Raw genomic sequence first — 21,609 nt, forward strand, 5'->3', positions numbered from 1 at the left:
CTCTGGGGCTTGGTTTTCCCTTGTGCATCAGAGACTCCTTCCTAGGCGTGAGCCACGCCTGTCCCAGACGTGGTCCAATTGTGTTTGTTAGGGCATAGGCCAGTCTGTTCTGAGCTGTGCATGGTGCTGTAGGCTTTTCCTTTGGACATCAGAGGGTGCAGCTAGAAGGGAGATTCAGTTCTTGGGGTATGTCTAGAGGATAGAGGCTACTTTGAACCATTTCCATGAGCTATGCTGTATGTCACAGGGGGATCTCTTTAGTGCTGCTTTTCCTGAAATTTGAAGGATCCAAGCCTCAGTGATTTTCTTCACGTGTTCTCTCCTTCACTTGGTTCCCACATAGAGAGAGTGCATTCTGCAGTTAATAGTGCAGTGACTGTTTGTACAGGTTGTCTTTTTTTTTCCCTGCACTCACCATTTTCCAGGATAAAATCTCTGGTGTGTTTTCTCATGAACAGTTTTGCTGTTACACTCTGCTGATTTCCCTGTCTTCCCTTGCATATTGCCTTGCCCCATCTCTGTAGCTTTTTTTGTGCTGGGGAAGAAGACGTGTTCCTGAACATGCTGTGGTAGCAGGGTTCCCTGAACATGCATGTGTCCCAGGATGTAAACAGGATGGGTAGCTCATATGAGCACATTTGGCAGAGCTGAAGTGGCTGAGCCTGACTCATGAGCTCTTTGCTTGTCCCCTCCTTCACTCCCAGAGCAGGACGGCAGGGCACAGTGCTGTGCTGCAGAAGCTCTCAAGCTCCATTAGCATAGCCCATGCTTGCCAGAAAATAGGCCTTTCTTCCCAGACTGTTCTTGAAAGGCAGAGGGGCATTACCAGTGTATATTGCAGGTATCATCACGATGCCCATGCAGAAATACTGTTCATGTCTCTACACGATCTGTTATCATTAAATGCAGGTGCTTGCCTCCCATCAGAAGTGTGGTGTCTCCTTTCTGGGTGAATCAGCAACATTTGGGAATGAAGGCTACAGCCTTCTCCGCTTGTGCTCCTGTCCTGGTTTGCATGGCCCACAGGGAGAGCAGTTCACTAGATGGCTTGGGCTGTGAAATGTGCCCCAGGAGCTGAGTGAGCTTGCTCTGGAGAGGAATGTGGCTGCTCAGAGGAGGCTGTCCATACTGCCTATACCTTCAGGGCTCCATCTCACAGCCATCACAGGTCTCTGCTGTCTCCAATGGAGACATCCTTCCAACAGGAAGTCCCTGGGACTTGTGTGCAGTGGAGGGACACGTTTGTATGAGTGTTGCAGGCACTGCTCATGCTGATGGGGAGAAAGAGACTGACTCTGTCTACAGGGGAAGTCCTGCTCTGTGCTGAGGTGTCAGAGCACGGAGGAGGCTGCTGCTTCTTAAGGGCAATTAGTCACTAGTTTATTCTGAGCCGAGGGATTCAAGGTTAGATAAAAGGGAGTGCTACAGCTTACAAACACTGTTAAAGTAAACAATCCTGCCCTCAAAACATCCCTGTGAGAAGACTATTTCAACTTATTTTATTACAACCCTGTGTTTATCCATCACATGTGGGTAATCACATCTTTGTTTCCTCTTGGTGTAGGCTTTCTTCTAGCTTGGTAATCCCTGAAATGATGTTATGAGGTTATCAAATAAATATCTTAATAAAACCAAATGCAGCTTTCTTTACCTTAATGTTGTCTGCAGAACTGCTTTTTAGCCTGAAAGCAACAGTTGAGCTGAGATATGTGTCAGTGTTGAAATAAAGATGTCTTTTAGTAAATTTAGTTGATTTGCACTAGTTCTGACTGATTTACAGAACAAACCCATGTTAATCTCCCAAAGGTGGTAGTGAGTATTAAAAAGAAAAGCCACTAAGGAAGTGAAATTACTTATCTACACCTCTCATTTTAATTTGTTTTTAAATCAGAAGTATTACCTTCCTCCGTCTACTTTGATGCAAATTGCTGTTGCTTATGATATTTCTTGGCATTGCAGGATATGCAATAGTATTTCCTCTTTTTATGGCTTTGTTGGTGTTGATTTTTATAGCTCAAAGTTATGTAGATGCTCTTAATTTTCCTGGTTTTGATTTAGGAGCCTCTGAATTTTGCTTAGAGAAGCAAGAGGCCGATGTTCCTCAGGACAGTAAATGTGCTTGAATGGCTGGCACAGAATCCGAAAGGCTGTGGCTGCCTATTATAAAGCTCTGAGCTGGCATGAACTTTCAGCCTGTTCCTGTTTAATTCAGACAGAGGACCAGCCTTCTTTCCAGCAGATTTATGCTGGGTTTGCTAATGTCTGCCTTCCTTCAGCCAGTGTCCTTGGAATAAAAAGTAGCATGCCTTTTATTGTGATCAGGCCTGTGTGGTCAGATATGCACTGCCAAGGAACAGTTCTTGGAGGGTTTCAAGGCTCAGTGAGACGAAGACACAGTTGGTCTGATGTCACGTTGGTGATGTTTGTGCTCTGAACTTGAGGTTGGTGTAGAGATCTCTGACTGTTCCTTCTACCTGATGCTTCTATGGCTTTATGAAAAGACCAAATGTCATAGATCTGGTTAATGAATTTAAAGCGGTGGTCTGAGGAACATCTCAGCTGTGGAGATGTTTCTCAGGTCTAAGTGTGGTGCTGATTGTTGTGTTTCTCCAAAGAGAAACTGGGCAAGACTGAATGGGGGTTGTTGTGTGTTCTCTGGCCAGGAAAAGATGCAGGATATATATTGGCTGCTGCGAGTGTGCATCCGCACCATCGAGCATGGGGACAGGATAGGCTCGCTTTTCGCTTTCATGCCGGAGTTCTACCTCAGTGTGGCTATGAACAGCTACAGTGCACTCAAGAACTACTTTAGCCCTGTAAACAGCATGGAGGAGCTTCCAGGTAAGGGGATGAGGAGTCTTTGCTAGCTCTGGCCTGATAAAGTGTAAAGCAAGCTGCATCCTTACGGTGAAGTAGTGGTAGTTGATCATCACCCCTTCTGTGTCCTTTCCTGGTTGGTGTGCTGCATCAGTATGTTATCTGTGTATGGTGGGGCAGGCACTGAGTGCTGTTCCTTGAGCAGATACCCACTGGTGAGTCATGCCTTTGCTGTGCTCAGGGAGGAGCCCATGCCTTGCCCATGCCTTGCCCAAAGCTGTCAGTGTGGAAATCATTGGCAGCTAAAAATTTTGTTTCCAAGGAGGTACCAGGAATGGGCTGGGATGCTGGAAGATGTGACTGCCCCAGCAATGTGTGCCACTACATGCTGGTTTCTGGGTGGGAGGGGAAGTGCCCTGTGTGCAGGAATTGGGACTGCTTTTGAATCCTCTTGGGATTTGGATATGTTCCTATCAAGATACCACCCAGTGGGTGCCAGAGTCTGTTTAGGTAGATTCCCTCTGTGTGCTCTCTGTGCTTTTCCTGGCTCAGTGATCCCACTAAGCTCTTAGCAGATAGTTCTGTGCTTTCCAGAGCCCACAAAGGTAAGAAGAGCTTCTGTCCTACCAATAAGACATAGATAAAGTGTTCAGATCCATTAAGTGGGAGCTGTGCCTGCTGTTCAGGGAGCAGCAGAATTGTGTTAGCAGATTTCTTCAGGGCCTGCAGGCTGGACATGGCTTTTCAGCATAGATCTAGGGTGTTACTTGTGTGGCTCAGCCTCTTCTGCATTAGTCCTCTCTCACTTGCTGTCTGACTCAGTTACATGATTTTACCTTTCTCTGAGTAAATGTTTCAGAATCTGCAGACTGAGGTGAGAAGCTCTGCTGGGAGATGTGTTTTCCCAGCTGTCTGCTTTGACAACTAGACACACCTCAAGGCTGGAGTTAGTTGTAGCAGGAATGAATTCCATGGCCTGTGCCATGTCCACAGGAATGCTGGGGCCACTGGACTGCCCATTAGGCTGTTGGTGTGAACCCTGCTCCCTCTTTCTCTTTGCAGGCTATGAGGAGACCCTGATGCGCCTTGCTGCCATCCTGGCCAAGCATTTTGCTGACTCAAGGATTGTGGGCACAGGTAAAACTGCACTTCTCTGCTTTGGAGTGATAATGTTGCAGGTCTGGCTGATCCCACAGCCAGAGGCTCACCAGACTGCTGTTGAGATCTATCTGCTGACTCTGTTGAGGGCTTTATGTCTTAGTATACAGAAATGCTGGGCACTGCCCTTGTCTGGCCTGTTCTGCTTCTTCCAGAATGAGATACATGACCTAGGATACCCTTTTAAGAGTCTTTTTAGTTTTTTTAGTTTTAAATTTTAAGATTTCCACTCTGGGGTTATTCCTCAGCTGCCTGAGCATTAGCATGCTCTCCACAGCAGCTGGGATAGTGTGCCTCTCTAAGTGAGGATCAGTCTCTCCTAGCCTCTGGTGTTCAGGTGCTCCCTGGTATGCTGCATGTCCTTGAGTGCCTGGCCTAGTCCATTCTTATTCCTCCTCAGACATCCGTGACTCCCTGATGCAGGCGTTGGCCAGCTACGTCTGCTACCCCCACTCACTGCGTGCTGTAGAGAGGATCCCAGAAGAGCAGTAAGTGCTGCCCTGCCTGTTCCTGGGGAGCTGGGGCAGGGCTGGAGTGGTGGCAGGGTGGGTGGTGGAGCAGGTGAGCTGCCAAGCACTGTTGAAGGTCCAGAAGCTGCAGCAGAGTGCTGGAGTTGACTTGAAAGCCTTCTGTCACTCTCATACCACTGCTTTGCTCTCCCCCAGCTCCGTAGGTTGTACTGTGTGTCTTATTTAATCCGCTGTCCCCAAACCCTTTGAGCTGACTTAAGTCCTTCTCCGGCAGGCGGATCTCAATGATGAAGAACCTCCTGGCTCCCTATGAGCAGCGACCCTGGGCACAGACCAACTGGATCCTTGTCAGGCTGTGGCGGGTGAGCATCCCGTGTCCTTGCCCTTCCCAACATCTGAGAGCATTTTACTTCCCAGTGGCAGGAAAAACCCAGCTCTTTTCCAGGCTCTTAAGATCTTTTCTTATCTCTTTTACCAGGGCTGTGGCTTTGGGTACAGATACACAAGGCTCCCACACCTGCTGAAAACGAAGCCTGAGGATGCCAGCCTCCCTAGCCTGCAGAGTGAGTGGGGCAGGGGATGGGCACTTGGGATTATGATGAGTGGTGAGGCAGGACCAGCCTTTTCTCTCACAGCTGTCCCTACCATGGGCCAGGCCAGCTTGTGAGGTGGCTGCTGAAGTAGAGGAGTCCTTATCAAATATCCAGGCCTGATCATTGTAGCCTGGACATCCCCAGCTTCTCTGCACTGGCTGGTGACTTTTTTGCATGCTGGGTGGTGGGTTAGATCCATCCTGAGGAGAGGTTCTGCCCTTCAAGGGAGAGGAGAGAGGTCCAGGGCTGCATCCTTGCGAGAGCTTTTCCCCAACATATAAGCCTGGGAGAAAGCTCTCCGATGTCCACAGCTGCTGTGGGGAAATGTTTATAGGTGTGCCAGGCAGTAGGTACCCCATGAGTGGGAGTGGGTGCCCAAGGAGACAGGGCACTGGGCAAGTTTTTAAGCAGGAAGTGTTTTAACCAGACGTCTCTCTTAGAGCCTGGTGGAGCCTGTCCTATCTTTGGCACTGCAGTTTGCTTCTCAGTACTGTTACCAAACTGAGGGATTCCTCAGCTCTGTTATGGCTGAGAAAGATGTGGAGAGGAGAAGGTACCTTTCTTGAGCTGAAGAATATGTCCCCAGCTTCACCCTTGCACAGTCTGGGCATGTTCTTATACATTCCTAATCCCCCTCTGCTGTGGAAAAGGCTTTGTGCCAGACCTTGCACCTGAAGAGCAGAGGGTGCTGCAGCCCGATGTGGGTGGGCAGCATGTAGAGGTGTGCACTAAGCTCTGTCCAGCAGGGAGGGCTGCCAGTCTCTGTTTTAACTCTGTTTTAACAGCATTCTTGTTCTCTTTCTCTCTCCTGCCCATGGGTGCTCAGGAGATCTCTCTGTTGCTAGTTTCCAGAGTAAGTTTGTTGTGTGACCATCTCTTGTCTGGTGACGTAGGTTTAGAGAGCTCCTTCCTTCCCCTCTTCAGTCTAGAGACCCTTCTTGAGGGCAGAGGGCTCCACACTGTGATCATTTTTCTCAGTGAAGTCCCTGGGAGATGCCTGCAAGCTGGTGCCCACATGGCAGTCTCTAGGGCTACATCGTGGATGTGCTCTTACCAGGGTTACTTCTGGGGTCAGAACCCTGCTGCAGGCTGTGCCAGCCTTGGATTCCTCTCATCCTTGCAGGATGAAGGGGAAGCACTGCTGACTATCTCCTCACCCTCCTGCCACACAAGCAAGTCTCTGAGTGGCTGCCACCAGTCCTGTGGGGCAGTGACCAAGCTCACCTGTCCTGGGGAGCTCTGGAGCAGAAGCAGAACTTCCTCAGCTTGCGAAGTCTCTCTCCATCCATCCCTGGGTGGCTCTGCACAGTCTGATCCTGGAGGGGGCTGGGTTATCTACTGGGGACTTGCTCCTGGAATTGCTATTTTAAGGTGCAACCAAATCAATAATGAATGCTGATTTAATTGAAGAGGAACAGGAGACTCAAATGTGTCCTTGTGATGCTACCCAGGGAAGGAAGAGGAGATAACCTGCCTGCCTTCCCACCCATCAGTCTTCACCTTGTTGCAAATTGAGCATTGGCAGGGACAATGGGGCAAAAAAGAAATCCCTGTTTGTCTGGGACTGCTTCTGCAGGCCAGTCTGAAGGGAGCTTGGGCAAATGCCTCTTCGCTGGTGCTCCAGCCTTGTCCTGCTTTGGGAATGCTTCTTTGGAGGACTCTGCAGGTGGGGAGGGTGTGCTGCCTTGCCATATCTGTGAACAGTCCTGTGTTGCCTTTTGCCCATACTTACTGATGGTGAGCAGCGAGATGGCTGCTTGGGTTAGCCCAGGTTGGGGGAAAGGCTCAGAAAGGCCATGTCTGTTCCTGCTTCTGTGCTCCTGCTACCTCCCCAAGTTGTTCCTTAATCCTGCTGGCACAATAGCTCTCATGCAGACAGAGCTCTGCCTTCAATTTGGCTCCTGACAGCAGCTGGGGACTCTGTTCAGAGGCAGTGGCAGTTCTGCTGTGGAAACTTGGTTTACTTTCATCATGACTTCTAGGCAAGGCCAGGTGCTGTTTGGTCATGAACACAGTGATCAGCAGCAGTGGCCCTGTGCCAGGCCCAGCATGTCTTACTTTCACCAAGCTGCAGGGTGCCTCCAGGTTGCAGCACAGGGCTCCTCTGCCCCAGGCCTTCTGCCCACACATCCGTCAAGCAGTGAAGGGTAGGTGGATGGGACCATGAGATCATCTGAGCTGAGCTGTGGTGCAATGAAGGCCAGAAAATATACCCACAGTCCCTTTCCAAGCCTAGAAAATTGCCCAAGCTGAAGAGTTCTTTCAGGAAGAAAACCCATCTTGATCTGACAACACCAAAGGCCTCAACTGGTGGCAGTTGAACTCTCCAAACCCTTCTGATAGTGGTTCCTCATCCTCAGAAATAAATTCATCACGTTTTCATGATGGGAATATACCTAACCTCATCTTCTGTCTTCCACTGCTGTTGCTCTGCCTTTCTCTGCTGAGTTGAAGTGTGCATTACAACATTTTGTTCTTCAAAAGTGCTTGTGTTCCAGAGTAACCTCATTTCTTGGTCCTTTCTAATAGTGAAAAGAAAGTGCAACCTCTGTGTCTTATTCAGGAAGGGGGGTTGCTTTTCCATGAGCCCTTCCTATGTTTTAGCAGCCCCAGAGGTGCCAGTGTCATGCTGTCTGGAACGCTTCCATGATCCACCAGTTAAGGAGCCAAAACTTGCATTAGCCTGCTTACCAGTGCTTTGCTTTGGCGGCATGTGTGAGCCCCAGGTGTGCGCTGGGGTGTCCTGATGCCTTGCACTCAACCTTATTGATACCTCACCCCTGCGATGCCTCTTGCTTTCCTTCTGCCTCACCCTGTAACATTCCCTTCAGTGTTCTAATTACATCTTTGAACAGGCACAGTTTACCGCTGATATGGATTGCTGCATCCTGAGCTTACCTCTTTCACTGTTGTCTCATCAGTCCAACAGCCACAGACACTGAGTGGCAGCTATTGCACAACTGCATCTGGATCCTTTCAAAATCTTAGATTAGCATTGTGTGCAGCTGCTTTGCTTCTGAATGTGGTCCATTTGAGGCTTTCCTCCCGTATGCTGTCAGCTCTACTGTAAATGCTGCAGTGTGTCCAGAGACCCCCCCCTTGGGCTGCTGACCAAGGAGTTTCACAAATAACCCTGTTATAAATCTTCTTGGGTCATTAGCAAATTATAAAGTACATGATCATCTTTGTGTGATGAAAGTACATGACCCTGCTTCTTTACAGGTATCTAGCAGGAGCACTTATTGAAGGCTTCCACTTTGTCTCCTTTATTAATTTTTAACTCTATTAATGGGCCTCTGCTGCTATCAGACTTTCTCCATTACTACTGGGTTTGGGGTTTTTTTACTAATTCTGCTAGATTTTTTTCCCTATAGTTGAAGAAACTTTGCATGTAGCATGGTTAGTCATGGATGTTTCTTTTAGGTCTTCTCCTTCTGTTACCCCTTTTCTTCTTGTTTTCATCAGCTGCTGGCTATGTTTGGTTATGTTCATTTTCCGCTTTCCATTTTAACTTACGTCTTTGTTTCATCCTGGTCTCAGTAAACCTTTTAACACAAGTGCTTGCTGTAGCACTAGAGCTTTCTGGCTGCCTAATATCTTCTTAAAGATCTCTGTGTTTTTATTCACTATTCCCCCACACACACCCCTAGATTACTTTTTTCCTCTTTTGCTTATATTTTTGCAGGGAAGTTTCTATTGTGGAAACATCGGTTATATCTATAACTGCTGGGGTCATAGTCTGTTGCCCACATTAAATGTATTAAAGTCATATTTTCTGGCCTTGGAAAACCACTGATACCTGTTCCAATGAATGATCTTTATCTGTCATAATGAAGGCTAAGCCAAGATTGAGTGGTTTTTGTAGTAGGGAGTTACAAGTTTTAGAAACACTAATGACATACTATTGTCAGGATCAAGAATATAACCACATCAGTACGTATCCACAGACTCCCTATGAAACGATCTCCCTGTCTGAAATGGCACATGTAGGGGATGTGTCATTACCCAGGAAAGCAGTGGGAACTGAAACCTGAGGGATGTGGGTGGAAATGCCTCAACAAAGGCAAACATCTTGCAAATGAAGATAAACACAGCACCAGGGCTAGGTTTCTGGATACCACTAATGACTGCACCATGGAGAACCTCATCTGAGAACTCGTGCAAGAAATGAAGCTGCTCTTGCTGTATTCCAGGGCTGGTTTCTTATGTTGCTTTCGAAAAATAGCACTGACAGCAGCATCTTTAAATTCAGAATCCTCTTGGGAGCAACAAAAGCCAAAGAAAGAAGTTCACTGTTCCCTGGTGTTAGCTTAAAACCTTAAAAAACCCTGCATAATTGTGGAGAAGTTTGACAACAGGCACCATTTTTTAGTGCTTTTATAGATGGGCACAGTCTTCGACAGCAGCAGGGAAAGCATTTAAGAACCTAGAATTGGAGGTTTGGAGCAAAGTCATACCACTTATTGGAAAAAGACAATGAGGAAATAGTCATTGGCTAATAATCAGGATAAAACAAGTTATTGCAAGCATAAAAGCATCCTTCAGAAAGCCAAAGCTGCCTTCTAATGAGGTAGACTTTGGCTGGGCGATTCATTTTAAGATCTGTCCTGACTTGAAATGTTGGTAAAAGAGGCTTTGGCGACAGACCAACAGGTCAGCCCACATTGCTCATCCATGAGGAGTGGTGATCCTTGCTTAGAGCTGCTTTGGTATTTGAAGGCTGGAAGGAAGCTGATATGGCAGCAGTTTTAATAAAAAGCACTTTTTGTATGCTGAGGGGAAGCTCGAGAAAAGAAGACATGAAAAACTTAACCCTCCAAAAGGACCACTTCTGAATGACTGGGAGATAAAATGCTGATGGAATTTAGCATCACCAGGTGTGGAGTGATAAATGTGAAAGGAAAATGTGATTAAAAACCAGTGGGCTGCAAGCTCTCATCTGTTCCCTATTCAAGCTGGTATCTTCCATAACCCCTTTAATGGTGTCCAAATCCTTATTTCCCACTCAGGAGTGAGATTTGGGGTCATTCTTCCCCAGAATTTTCTCCTTTATGTTGAATACAATCAAGATTTTTGTCCCAGTCCTCAAGTTTCTCAGGGTGCCCCTAGGACATTGGACAAAGCTGCTGGTTTAGTGTCATCAGCAAATTTGGTAAGGGTGTGCTGTACGCCATCATCCATCACTGTCAGAGAAGACAGTGAGGTTGGTTCCAGTGTTCACTCCTGGGCTTCTCCACTTGTGCCTTGCAAGTTCCTGAGGGTTACTCTTGAACTGTCAACCTATTGCAGTCTTTTGAAAAATACCAGCTTGATGCCCAGTGAAAGGAACAAATCACACTACAGCAATTCTGAGGAAGGAAAACAGAACAAAACCAAAACTACATTATGCCTTCGTGCAAATCTGCCACATGCTTGTGGTTTGGATGCTGTGTGAGCTTCTGGTTCCACTTCTCCAAAGAAAATATGGGATAACTGGCAAGGCTCGGGGAGGGATGGCAAAGGGAATAGTTTCTATAGGAGAAACTGAACAGGCTGGGGCTGTTCCCATTCAAAAGACTATTGTGAAGGCTTGGAATCATGGCTAGCTGGAGGAATTGACTGGAGGGCAGCATTTTGCTGTCTGTCCCACCAGGAGACGGTTGCAGAGTATAAAATACCAAATAAAGTGAGTAGGAACCAAGCTCAAATCCAAATTCGTCCCACTGCACAGAACTGGGCTGTGAAATATTGCTCCAGGATATGTTCAATGATAAAGACTTACACAATTTAAGGGGATGCTGGGCAGCAAATCGACTGAGGACCACTAAATATGTATAAAGGACATCTAGCTTGGGCAGTCCCTGAGCCATGTGTAGCCAAGGGCTGAGAAAGTACTTGTGGGTGGGACCAGGACATCAAAGATGTTTGTTGTGATGGAATCCCTCCCAAATATGTGCTTTTAGGCAGGATCAAAGCCAAGGTGCTGGCCTGCCCAAAGTAATTATGCACTATCAGCAGTGTCCTCCGTAACAACTTGCTAGTGGGTATTTACAGAATCATTTATCCTGTTTCTATTTGAGCTGATGGTCTCCTGCCATTCCCTTCTGGCTTTGCTGATCCCAGCTAGCAATCTGCCTGTAGTTATGCGTTGCTTCTCAATCCCTCGGGATGTGGTGGACGTTGCCCTGTGTTTCATTTGCCTGGGCTGGCCTTTCAAGAAGCTGCCACCCCAAAGACACAGCATGGCTTGTTCCTCTGGGCACCACAGTGCTGCCAGAGCTTCCACATGCTCTTACTAACAGCTTCTAATAGAGGGAAAAGTAGTTAGATTGGAGGTTTTCCCTGTATTTGGTAAATCTGTTCAAGTTTCTTTCTCCAAGCTCTGAATTTTAGCCTGTGGTTTGAACTTTCATACCCTCCCCGCAGTGGTAAATGCTTTTGTGAGCCTTTCACTGACAGTGAGTCCTTCTGCTCATGAGAGGCATCGGTTTTGTTTGTGCCCCCTTCCTTTCCCTGTGTGGCCATGGGGCCAGTGCCCCCCAAAACCCTGACAGCTGCTGTGTCTGACCCTGTCTGTGCTCTTGATAGTGAAAAAGCCCCGAGGTGATATACTGTGTACCGTGGGGATGTGTCTGTGCTCAGGCTGAATCTGGCCAGAGAGCATGGGCAGCTCTGCCTGAGTCTGCCCAGGGCAGAGCCAGCCCTAGCTCCATGCAGAAGCCTCTGAGGAGTGGAATTTACTAGGTACCTTCCTCCCTGGATGCAGGTAGACAGGTACAGCCACGTGAGACCAAGGATGGCCGTGCTAGCTCCAGGCAGCTGCTGCCACACTGGTATCAGGAACAGTTGATGCTGAGCTGACCATGGGCTGCAGAGCTGAGCAGGAGGGATGCAGAGCTGCAGGGCAGTGCTTCAGTGCACATGGGCAGCAGTGAGCAAACAGGGCTCTTCCCTGGTTAATTCAGGCTGGCATTCCAAAAGAAGTGCTTGGAGGCACAACAGGTGAGATTGCTGAATAGTCCCTGCACTCCAGCTCTCAGTGCCCTGCCACCTCTGCTTACTATATAACACAAGCCAACATTTACCAAGCCCAGGACTGGGCTCCCAGCGTGGCCTTGCCCCCCACCCATGGCCACTCTGGGACCAGGCCACTGAAGCTGTTGCTGTCTGGTTTCAGAGCCATGTCCCTCCACCTTGCTGCAGCGGCACATGGCAGATCTGCTCAGCAGTGACCGTGACCTGGCCCCTAGCTTCCTCAACAGTGTCCTCAACCAGCTGAACTGGGCTTTCTCTGAGTTCATCGGCATGATTCAGGAGGTGAGTGTGCCACCCAAGGGTCTGGTACTCAATGAGTGCTTATGTCCTACACACGGCAAGGTTCAAGACCCAACTCTCAGGGTTGGGTGTGCTGTGGTTCCCCCGCATGTGTGGGAGCTGAGTGGGCTGGGGTCACAGACCTTCTTTTGGGAAGGGGGCACCTTGTTAAGCTGTCTCCATTGCTTGGCAGATCCAGCAGGCAGCAGAGCGCTTGGAGAGGAACTTTGTGGACAGCCGGCAGCTGAAAGTGTGTGCTACCTGCTTTGACCTGTCAGTGAGCTTGCTCAGGGTGCTGGAGATGACTGTCACACTGGCACCAGAGATCTTCCTTGACTGGAATCGACCATCATCAGAACTGCTGCTTCGGAGGCTTGCCCAGGTATCATCCTTTAGTGGAGTGAAAGGGCATAGGGGTCCCTCTGCCTTCTCTCCAGATGTGCTGTGAAGTGGGGACTCCTGCTCCAAATGCTGGAGTATTTAAAGCTGCCACAGCAAACCCAGCTGCCACAGAGCAAGTGGTGCTCCCTAAAATCACTACACATCAACTGCTCCCCTCCTTTGCAACTACTGTGGTCACAGCTGATTTCTGCCTCTGCTGGGAAGGCGGAGGACAGCTACTTAAATCTTCCTTCAGAGGGGCTATGGCCAGTTGCTTCCACTCAGTAAATGCTGAATTCTCCTGTGTCAAGCAGTGTCATGAAATCTAGAGAAGGAAGTATGGTACCTCTGAGCAAACTGCTGTGCAGAGTGTAGCTGGCTTCACAGGGATCATGCCCTCATGTTTGGACAGGCATCTTGATCTGTTATCCTTCATTCTTAGGATATGGCATCAAACATCTCCACTTGCTTGCTGGGGTGATCGTACAGCCCTGTTCCAAACTACAACAGCATTTAGGCTCCAGTAAATTAGTTTCTGTTCTAAAGCATGGGCAATCCTGGAAAGCCCAAGTACAGACTGCTCTTGTAGGAGCCAGCCTGGTGGAGAGCAGTCGTACATACCTTACCTATACTACCAGGGTTGGGTTGATACAAGGGTTGAGGCTCGGGACTCTGAGCAGACAAGTCAAAGCAGGACATAGTGGGGTCTAGTACAGTCGGGGAGTGTTCAGATTTGATCCTGGGATTTCTGTAGGGATCATTGTGTGAGGAGGAAAGTGAGGGGCCCTTAGCAGGTGGTCTAGGCAAGCAGAAGAATAGGCAGCAGAGAGAAGGGCACTGCAGCATTCCACTCATGTCCTGGTGATACTATGAAGCCATGCCCCACTTCTGAACGTGCCCACAGAGGGGTGCAGTATTCTGCTCTTTGTGCATGAGGGCAACAGGAAGAGGGATGCTGCATTTGAGAGATGGTGCTCAGCTTGCAGCAGTTGTATCAAGCCTGGAGGAGACCCCGCTCATCCCACTGGGGGTTTGGGTGAGAGCTAATGGTGGCTAATGAAGTGTCTTTACAGTTGATTCCTTCTGTGCTGGTCATAGGCAGAAATCTCTGCCTGTGGTGATGTTCTCTCAAGCAGAGCAGCAGACTGCTCTCTGTGCTCATCCTGTGCTTCAGGGCTGGGAGGTCCATCCAGCTGACAGCTCCAGGCAGGGCAGGACCTGGACTGTGCTTCACCCTGCTGACACTGCTTTTGCCTGCGGCTGCCAGCCTGCTCTTCACAGCCTGTGGGTGTCCTAGGAACTGTAGCTTCTGCTTGCCAGGAGGTTTTATCCACAGAAGTAGCTTGGCTTCTTTAGGTGGGATTCAGATTTAAGTGAAAGATGCTGAGATTCAGGTGTCTTGACCTCAGACTGAGTTTTCCCTAGGAGGTTTGGGTCTGGTACAACCAAGGTGGTAAGGTGCCATCTCCGTCATGCCAGGGCCAAGCAAGGTCTGTGCTGTAAGCCTCCCTTGGTGCATTTACCTGCTCCCAGGCACCAAACCTGAACTATAAGGACGTGCTGCCCCAAAGCATGGTGTTTGGATGCTGCTTACAGAAAGGCCCATTCAGATAATACAGACCCTCTCTGCTTTTCCCTGCACAGCTCTTGAACCAGGTGCTGAACCGTGTGACAGCTGAAAGGAACTTGTTTGACAGAGTGGTCAACCTCCGTCTGCCAGGTGAGTCTGTACATCAACAATGTGTCCTGCTCCATGCTGAATGAATGCTACTGGGACGTGAGGGATGGCTTGTATTGAAGGTCGGTGTAGAGGTCTATGGGATTAGACCTCAGGCCTGGCACATCCCTGGCTTGGGAAACCAGTCTGGTCCCACAGACTGCCACAGGAATGCTGTCTTCAGAAGACATGTAAATCCTCCAGATGTAAATGAGTGTTGGTGCTCTTCCTAGGCCCTAAACCTCTGTCTGTTCAGCAGCTCTGGTACCCACCAGGATCTCTGTCCCCATGAGACAGCTGATACATGGGTCTGGCTGTCACAGTTAAAGTGGTAGCCATGCTGTGCTTGGACGAGGAGGTATCTTGCTAGACACTGATCTGACATAGGTTAGGTGGTGCTGTTTGAAAGGTTCAAACCCTGGACAGATTGCAGTTTAGTTAGTAGGCTTGGTTGCTGGGTTCTGCATTGTGTAAAGGGTGCACTGAATTGCTGAGGGAAGCCATTCTTAGCAATATCAGCCCTCTTCTTTGTGGAAGTGACTGGGGGCAGCTGAGTTGGGTCTGGTAGCAGACTGGCTCCAGGTGCTGTGTTATGGGCATCTTATATTTCCTATAGAGCAGCTCTTGCCTGTTGCGGTGGCAGCAGCTCTACCTTTCTCTTTTGCTTTCATAGGGCTGGAGAGCGTGGACCATTACCCAATCCTTGTGGCTGTGACGGGGATACTGGTCCGGCTGCTTGTGGACACTGATGCTCAGGGGTGAGTGGCTTTTGATTCCCAAAGCATGGAATCACTGCATGTGGCATTGCTTTGGGTGCTGCGATAGTCAGTGCCATGGGAGGTGTTGCAGGAGTGATGTGGGTGCACGGGGACCAACAGAGTGAGGTGAAGCAGATGTGATGGAGCATGCAGAAACCAAAGAGCTGCATGCCCCTGCAGGAGCTGCATCCCAGTGCTGCTGGGTGCGAAACTCCTTCCTGTGGTGCAGGAAAGCCCTTGTGAGAGGTAGCTACGAGGTGCTGTGCTGACAGCATATGTGTATCTTCCTCCTCAGGAAGGGGTCTGGCACTCAGTGTGACAGGACAGCTGCTGTCGGAGGCTGTGAGTGCTGCATGTAAAAGAGCTGTGCTGATGTGGTGACACAGGCAGTGCTGCAGCTCACAGCAGTGGGTTGGGGTTCATTAAATTTCCTTTATTCTGGATTTATCTCAGGAAGGCATCAAATGTGTGCAGAGCCCTCTGGCTTCCCAAACCTGTGACACAAAGTGAGACAAATCCTGCCCAGGCACTTAGGTGATGCTGATTTTCAGATGAAGCAAATCTTGTCTTTGTGGTAACCAACTAGTCAGAGAGATAGCACTGGGGGGGTGATGTGGCTTGACAGAGCTGCATCTGACCTGTTGGTTTCTATGTGTCTGTGCCTGCTTGTACCAAGTCCTGCAGATAAGCCTGTTCTGATGCCCTCTGCAGCTCTGCCTTTGCTCTCTTCCACTGTCATTCGTAGGTGTCTTGCCTAGCCACTGCGCACTGTAGGGTGCTATAGAAGATGGGGCTCTTCTCTCTGTGCTGTATATCCTGCTTGTTTTCACATTTGGAGAACAAGATAATCTCTGGCTTTATGGAGAGCAGAGCCCCATCTGGCCAAGCAGCTCAGCCCTGCAGCCAGTCTTTCGGCTTTTTCTCTGAAGGACTCAAAGATGTACACAAATGTATCTAATTATATCCTGCCTCTGTGGCTGCTGCACCAGTCTCACAGCCCCAGGTGTTACAGTGCCAACAGCTTAGCACAAGGTCATTGATCAGTGGCCTTTCTGGACTGGGAACGGGGGGGAATTTTGCTCGCCCCCAGAATCCTGCTCCGTGGAAAGGGCAAACATCATGAATTTGACGCAACAACTAGACACTTCTTCCTGGAGGGAAGGGGGGATGTGATAAAGCAGTTCCCTGCACGCCAGGCAGGATAAGAAGGCCTTCACTTGCTCCCTGAACCTTGAACATCTGTCCCAGGCCAGGTTGCTTGTAGAGTCAAAGGGGGGAAGGTATAAAGCTTTTGCTCTGGTTCTCAGTGTAGCAAACTCTGAAGACCGCTGGGAAGATGGTAATGTGATAATTACATCCTTCCTAGCCTGCAGGTTGTCCTGGGGAGACAAAAAGCTTCTAGACTGTGTCTTTACCTGAAAAGCCAGTTGTGCTTTGGGTTAATGAAACTGAAACAGGCAGTGTCAAAGGGGCTGTTTGCCCCCAGACCACATTGTCCCCTGTCTGCCAACAGCATCCTCTGTGCCTGGGGTAGCAGCAGGCTGCAGAGTTACAAACCAGAGGTGCTGTCTCCTCTGGAAGTGACAAGTCTCTGATTGATCTTCAGGGGCTCTGTAGTCACCTACTTTGTCACTGAAAAGCAGAAATAAATACAAAATGGGGGAGTGATGCAAGAAAAGCATCATCTCTTTACGGTGGACCTAGCTAAGCAGGAGAAGCACAAGGTGGAGCAGGAGAAAGCCCAGGTAAAAATGTCTATAAACCAAAATGGTTCTATGTGGTTTTGAAAAGCTCTGCAATAAATCTGAGGTTTGGTATGTCACGGATCTATAAAAGGCAAGCAAATGTTGCAGGGGACCCACTGAGGTCAATCAAGACAGAGGAATCAAGGCTGATGGCTTGGAGACCCTCTGCTTCTACCCAAGCAGAGGAGATGGGCAGCCTCATGCTAGAGAGCAGCATGGCTGCAGGCAGAGTACCTCACAGGGAAGGGAAAACTGATCCATTCACCCTCTTTGTAGCATTCTGAACGGAGGACTGGGGTGCAAGTGTTGTACCCTGCTTATAGAGTGGTTCTGGGCTGTGCAGGCATGTTGAAAAACAGCAAACAAGGATAGGATGGAGGGAAACTGCGGATATGAGAGGAAACACAGAGGCTTTTCTGCTGCCTTTGTGTTCCTTGAGGGTTCAGTGCTGATTTGCAAGTCTCTTGGCACAATCGCCACAGGATGCTGAAGACTGAGAGGTGCCCTTGGTGTGAGCATAGCCCCATCCTCACAGTCACGTAAAACCAGGGTAATGGTACAGGTCAGCAAGAGCTGGCCAGGAGTAGGGCAATGGGAAGTGTCTGCACGTGTGTGAGCAAAAGGATGGTCCATGGAATGGAAAAGGAGAATTTAAATCTTCCTTGGGTCTGTATGCTCCCATGGGAGATGATTGCTATGGGTCTTGTTGCTCAAAGGATCCCATATGTAACCACAGTCTCCAGAGCAAACCCATTTATATGAACTCAGAAGGAGACAGCTTCTTTCTTCTCTTCCTCTCAGTGCAGCAAGCAGGATAACAGGACAGGCTTTTTTCCTTGCTTGGAAGCACTCTGCCCAGGCAGTGCTGGAAGCAGGTAGAAATCTTTTCCAGGTGCCATTTGATAACTCCCAGATTGCCAGAAATTATAAGCAGAGAGATTATCTCACCCACATTTGCATGTAGGAACTTCTCTGTGGGAATTACTTGGGACTCTAGCTGTTAGCCTGACTGGTCCCCTGTGAGGAGGCTCTGCCCCAGAGGATGACAGAGAATGAGATATTGGGTGACTTCCTTGGTTTTGCTGTGTTTTTTCTGGTTGCCTCGAACGCAGCAAACTGATGCTGTACCAGGCACTTGGTTGGAAGGTGAGCAAGCTTTGTCCTAGGACAGAGAGAGTGGGTTCATCTGGAAGTGGAGGAGTGAAGTCCCATTTATGGAGCCAATGGGGAATGGGTGGGAGTAGAGAGCCAAAGCCCTGCCAACTCACTCGGCTTCATTGTCAGGATGCCTCAGCTGCTCCTTGCCCAGCACAGAACTCTCAGCCAGGCATCGAGTCCTCTCGCTTCAGACTCCTGGCATCAGAGCCATTAAGCACAAGAAAAGAGAACCTTGCCCAGGCTGGGATGTGATGAGCCAGTTGATACATCATACACCTTAGTCCCTGGATGGAGCAGGCTCTGCTTTTGAGAGAAAAGAAATGTGTTTCCTCACTGGGGATGGCTGGTGCTGCTTGTGGTTAACCAAAGCTTCTTGCCCACTTTGTCCAGGCTTACTGATCTTTGTAGCAGGGCCTGGAGATTTTGTGGCTCAAGTCCCTCTCTGTAATGGACTTTGCAAACAGGGGCAGAGAATTAGTGCAGGACACAGGTAGGGAGCTGCTGGCTCAAGCTGGAGTCCGTCAGCAGAGGGTCTTCTAGTTCACAGACAGGAGCATGGCAGTTGCCTGTCCCTTGAGGGCTTGCCGGGAGGGAGCTAAACCTTGTCAGCAGGTGAGAGAAGGGCAGCCTGGTGCTGGGGCCTGGGCTCACCGACAGACAACAGCTTCTTCATTTAAAACTATTTTGGTCTTTGCAGTGTTGTCATGGGACTTGTTGAGTGTCCTGACATGCTGCTCTCACCCACCTCAGGTCTGACAGCAGTTGAGCAGCACCTTCATTGCAGGGAGCCTCAGTGCCTGGCAGGGACGGGGAGGAGGGATACTTGTGTGCTGCCTGTTCACCAGGCCTACCGACTGAGCCTTGGGTTTGTGGGAGGAGAGGGAAGGCAGGATCTGGCAGGCTGAGCAGGTATCATCCCCATGTTGATCTGCTAAATAATTGAGCAGATTTTCTATCAAGCCTCTTTTGGAGTGAGCTAATGGAGCAGAGTTGGCCAGAGCTTGTGTAAGGATCCTGGCAAAAGCAAGCAGCAGGGGAAGGGGTGAGGCCCAAAGGTGAAGCTGTTGGTTCTCTGTGTGTGAGGGCATGTTGTAATTAGGATTGGGCATATGGATTGGAACAGGCTTTGTGGGAAGTGAGTGGCCATTCCAGAGCAGAAATGAGCTGTGTTGTATCAGAGCTTGGCCACCATTCCACTCCTTCAGCTTCTGTCATGCCCCATTGACACCATGCCCTCAGAAGTGTGGGGAGCAAGGCCAGGCGAGGATGTTCCTCAGCCTTGCCCTTAGCTGATGCTCTCAGTGTGAGTTAGAGCATTAAGACACATGCAAGGAGTCAGCAAACTTGTCTGCAGTGCAAGTGTACAAGAAAAGACCTAAGCAGCCTTCAAGGTGTATCTCCAAGAGACTTCTGCCCAGAAGATGGAGAGGACAGGAGGAAAGAGCCCTTTGGTCACCAGGAACATGGTGGTACCAGCCAGCAAAGCACAGGATGGGGATCCTGGGCCAAAACCAACCACACTGTGCCAGTGGGATGCTGAGTATGAGTCAGTGGGACTTGCCAGGAGCTGCAGCACTGGGCTGATATGATGTTGGGGTAATTCTGGCTGGATCCCTACCACTCTTCTCCTTTGTACAGTACAGATGGGTGCAGAGGGACTGGCGGGAGGGTGGGGATGGAGAGATTCCTTGGGCAGAAGTAACACACTGGTAAGCAGAAAGGTGAGGACGCACCAGGTGGGGGAGGCAGGCCAAGCAGGATCTGGTTTTGGGGTCACCCCCATTGGAAAAGTCACAGAAGATCACAGCCTGCAGGTTCCTAAACTCAGCCTGGTCACTCATCTACATGCTTGAGCACTGCTGGGATCCTGGGGATTTGGCAGGTCCCTGCTGGACGTGGTAATTCTCTGCAGTCCTGTAGGACACTGTAATTACTGATCACTTAAATGCTAATGCTCCTTCAACATGGATTGATGAGCAAGCTGTGTTGGAAGAAGGTGCCAGGAGCACTCAGTCTAAAGGAGTCCCTGCATGGAGGAACGACTAGCTCAGACCTAAGTTTCATGGTTTAAAATGGAGTCTGGCCTTACTGATCTTAGTTTTTACAGGCTCCAAACCAGAGCAGGGGGACTGCCAAGGCTGGGATCTCCTGGCTCCTCGGGGCTATCAGGGACACACTGGGAGTCAGGAGCAGGCATTGTGTGGGCCAGCACCGGGCTTTTCTGCTTTGAGCTCTTTGGAAAACTGTGAGGACAGGATCCAAGTCCAGCCATGGTGTGTCCAGCCCTGGTGGCAGGAGGACAGGCAGGAACTGGCATTCAGTGCACCCATATTGTCCTGGCTGAGCTGTACTGGGGGAGACAGGAGTCAGCATTGGAGGCTGGTCGCAAAGCCCAGTCCTTATCCTTGTGTGCGCGGCACAGGTCCCTGTGTGCTGGGGACACTGAGCTTTGTGCTGATCCTTTGCTTTACCCTGCAGAGTCAAGGAGCAGGAGGCCACTTTGGCAGCAAGCCAGGGCTGTAATGGTGCAAAAAGCTGCCAAGAGAGGACAGTGTATTCCTCTGAGAGGATCCATTACATTTCCCAACTCCCCCCTGTCAGGGAGGCAGTGTTCCGGGCTATGTTTTTCCTTGCTGAGATGTTTTGCCTTTCAAGCTGCTTAATGAATGGCTTTGACAGTTCAAACTGCCTTGCCTTGCTCATTGGAGCAGCAGTGTGGCATGGGGTCCTTCCCGAGCATCCGGAAGGTGTGAAACAGAGCAGCAGGATTTTCCTGGGTAAAGGCAGGGGGGAGACCTTGGGGGCAGCACTGACACAAACCTCGTGTCGTCCCTGACATAGTGGAGCTCAGACTCCCTGCAGGGATAAGAGTATTGCAGCCAGCCTAGAAGGGCTCTCCTGGACTTCTCCAGGCTGGAGTGTCCCCAGAGGGGAGCCCTCAGGAGTTTCTTCACACTCCAGTTTCCCCAAGGTCCAGTCATTAGCCACAGCCAAGGATGCAGGTTTGCAGAGGCATTAATGCCTGGGAAGTTGATGTTAGCACCAGCAAGGAGACCTACAAGGATGGCAAGAGGTTTGGACCTGGGCCCTGTTGGCTAGGTCTCTTTCCCAGATACTCCCAGGGCAAATTCAATCCATCCTTCCTGTGGGATCCCTGCCTGGGTGTAAAACCAGGGGATGGCATTGCCTCATCCATTCTCAAGGGACAGGATACCACTCGCCTATCCATCTGACACAGAAGCACCTCATCACCCTGCTGTAGCTCCCCAGTGGGGCCAGCTCAGCATCGCAGGCTCGTCAGGAGCTGTGCACTGACGGGAGGTGGCAGGCTGGCAGTGGCAGGGGTGAGGGTGCAGGCTGCGGGGCCTGTCGCTCCGCATCTCATCGCCTGTGCTGACTGCTAGGCAGCAGCACGGGGTGCACAGTACTGGGGCATGTATCACATGAGGCTGTGAGCAAGGTTGGTGTCAGGAGGAGCACTGGGAGATTGTCTCAGGATAGCTGCTTTCCAAATGCTCT

At 49.7% G+C, this 21,609-nt stretch overlaps 1 protein-coding gene across 1 annotated transcript in view; it reads left to right on the plus strand.

The window, feature by feature from the left end:
- Positions 1–21,609, plus strand: part of RNF123 (ring finger protein 123) — a 49,993-nt gene that overhangs the window by 21,891 nt on the left and 6,493 nt on the right. The window contains exons 27-35 of the mRNA XM_062610126.1: positions 2,664–2,841; positions 3,880–3,954; positions 4,376–4,463; positions 4,720–4,807; positions 4,924–5,008; positions 12,195–12,334; positions 12,525–12,713; positions 14,357–14,432; positions 15,103–15,187. Of these exons, the coding sequence (XP_062466110.1) occupies positions 2,664–2,841; positions 3,880–3,954; positions 4,376–4,463; positions 4,720–4,807; positions 4,924–5,008; positions 12,195–12,334; positions 12,525–12,713; positions 14,357–14,432; positions 15,103–15,187 (1,004 nt within the window). The remainder of the gene's footprint in view (positions 1–2,663; positions 2,842–3,879; positions 3,955–4,375; positions 4,464–4,719; positions 4,808–4,923; positions 5,009–12,194; positions 12,335–12,524; positions 12,714–14,356; positions 14,433–15,102; positions 15,188–21,609) is intronic.

This window comes from Pezoporus occidentalis, unplaced genomic scaffold (assembly GCF_034315485.1).
Source record: "Pezoporus occidentalis ecotype Australia unplaced genomic scaffold, CSIRO_AGI_Poc_V1 ctg145, whole genome shotgun sequence".
Taxonomy (NCBI): Eukaryota; Metazoa; Chordata; class Aves; order Psittaciformes; family Psittacidae; genus Pezoporus; species Pezoporus occidentalis.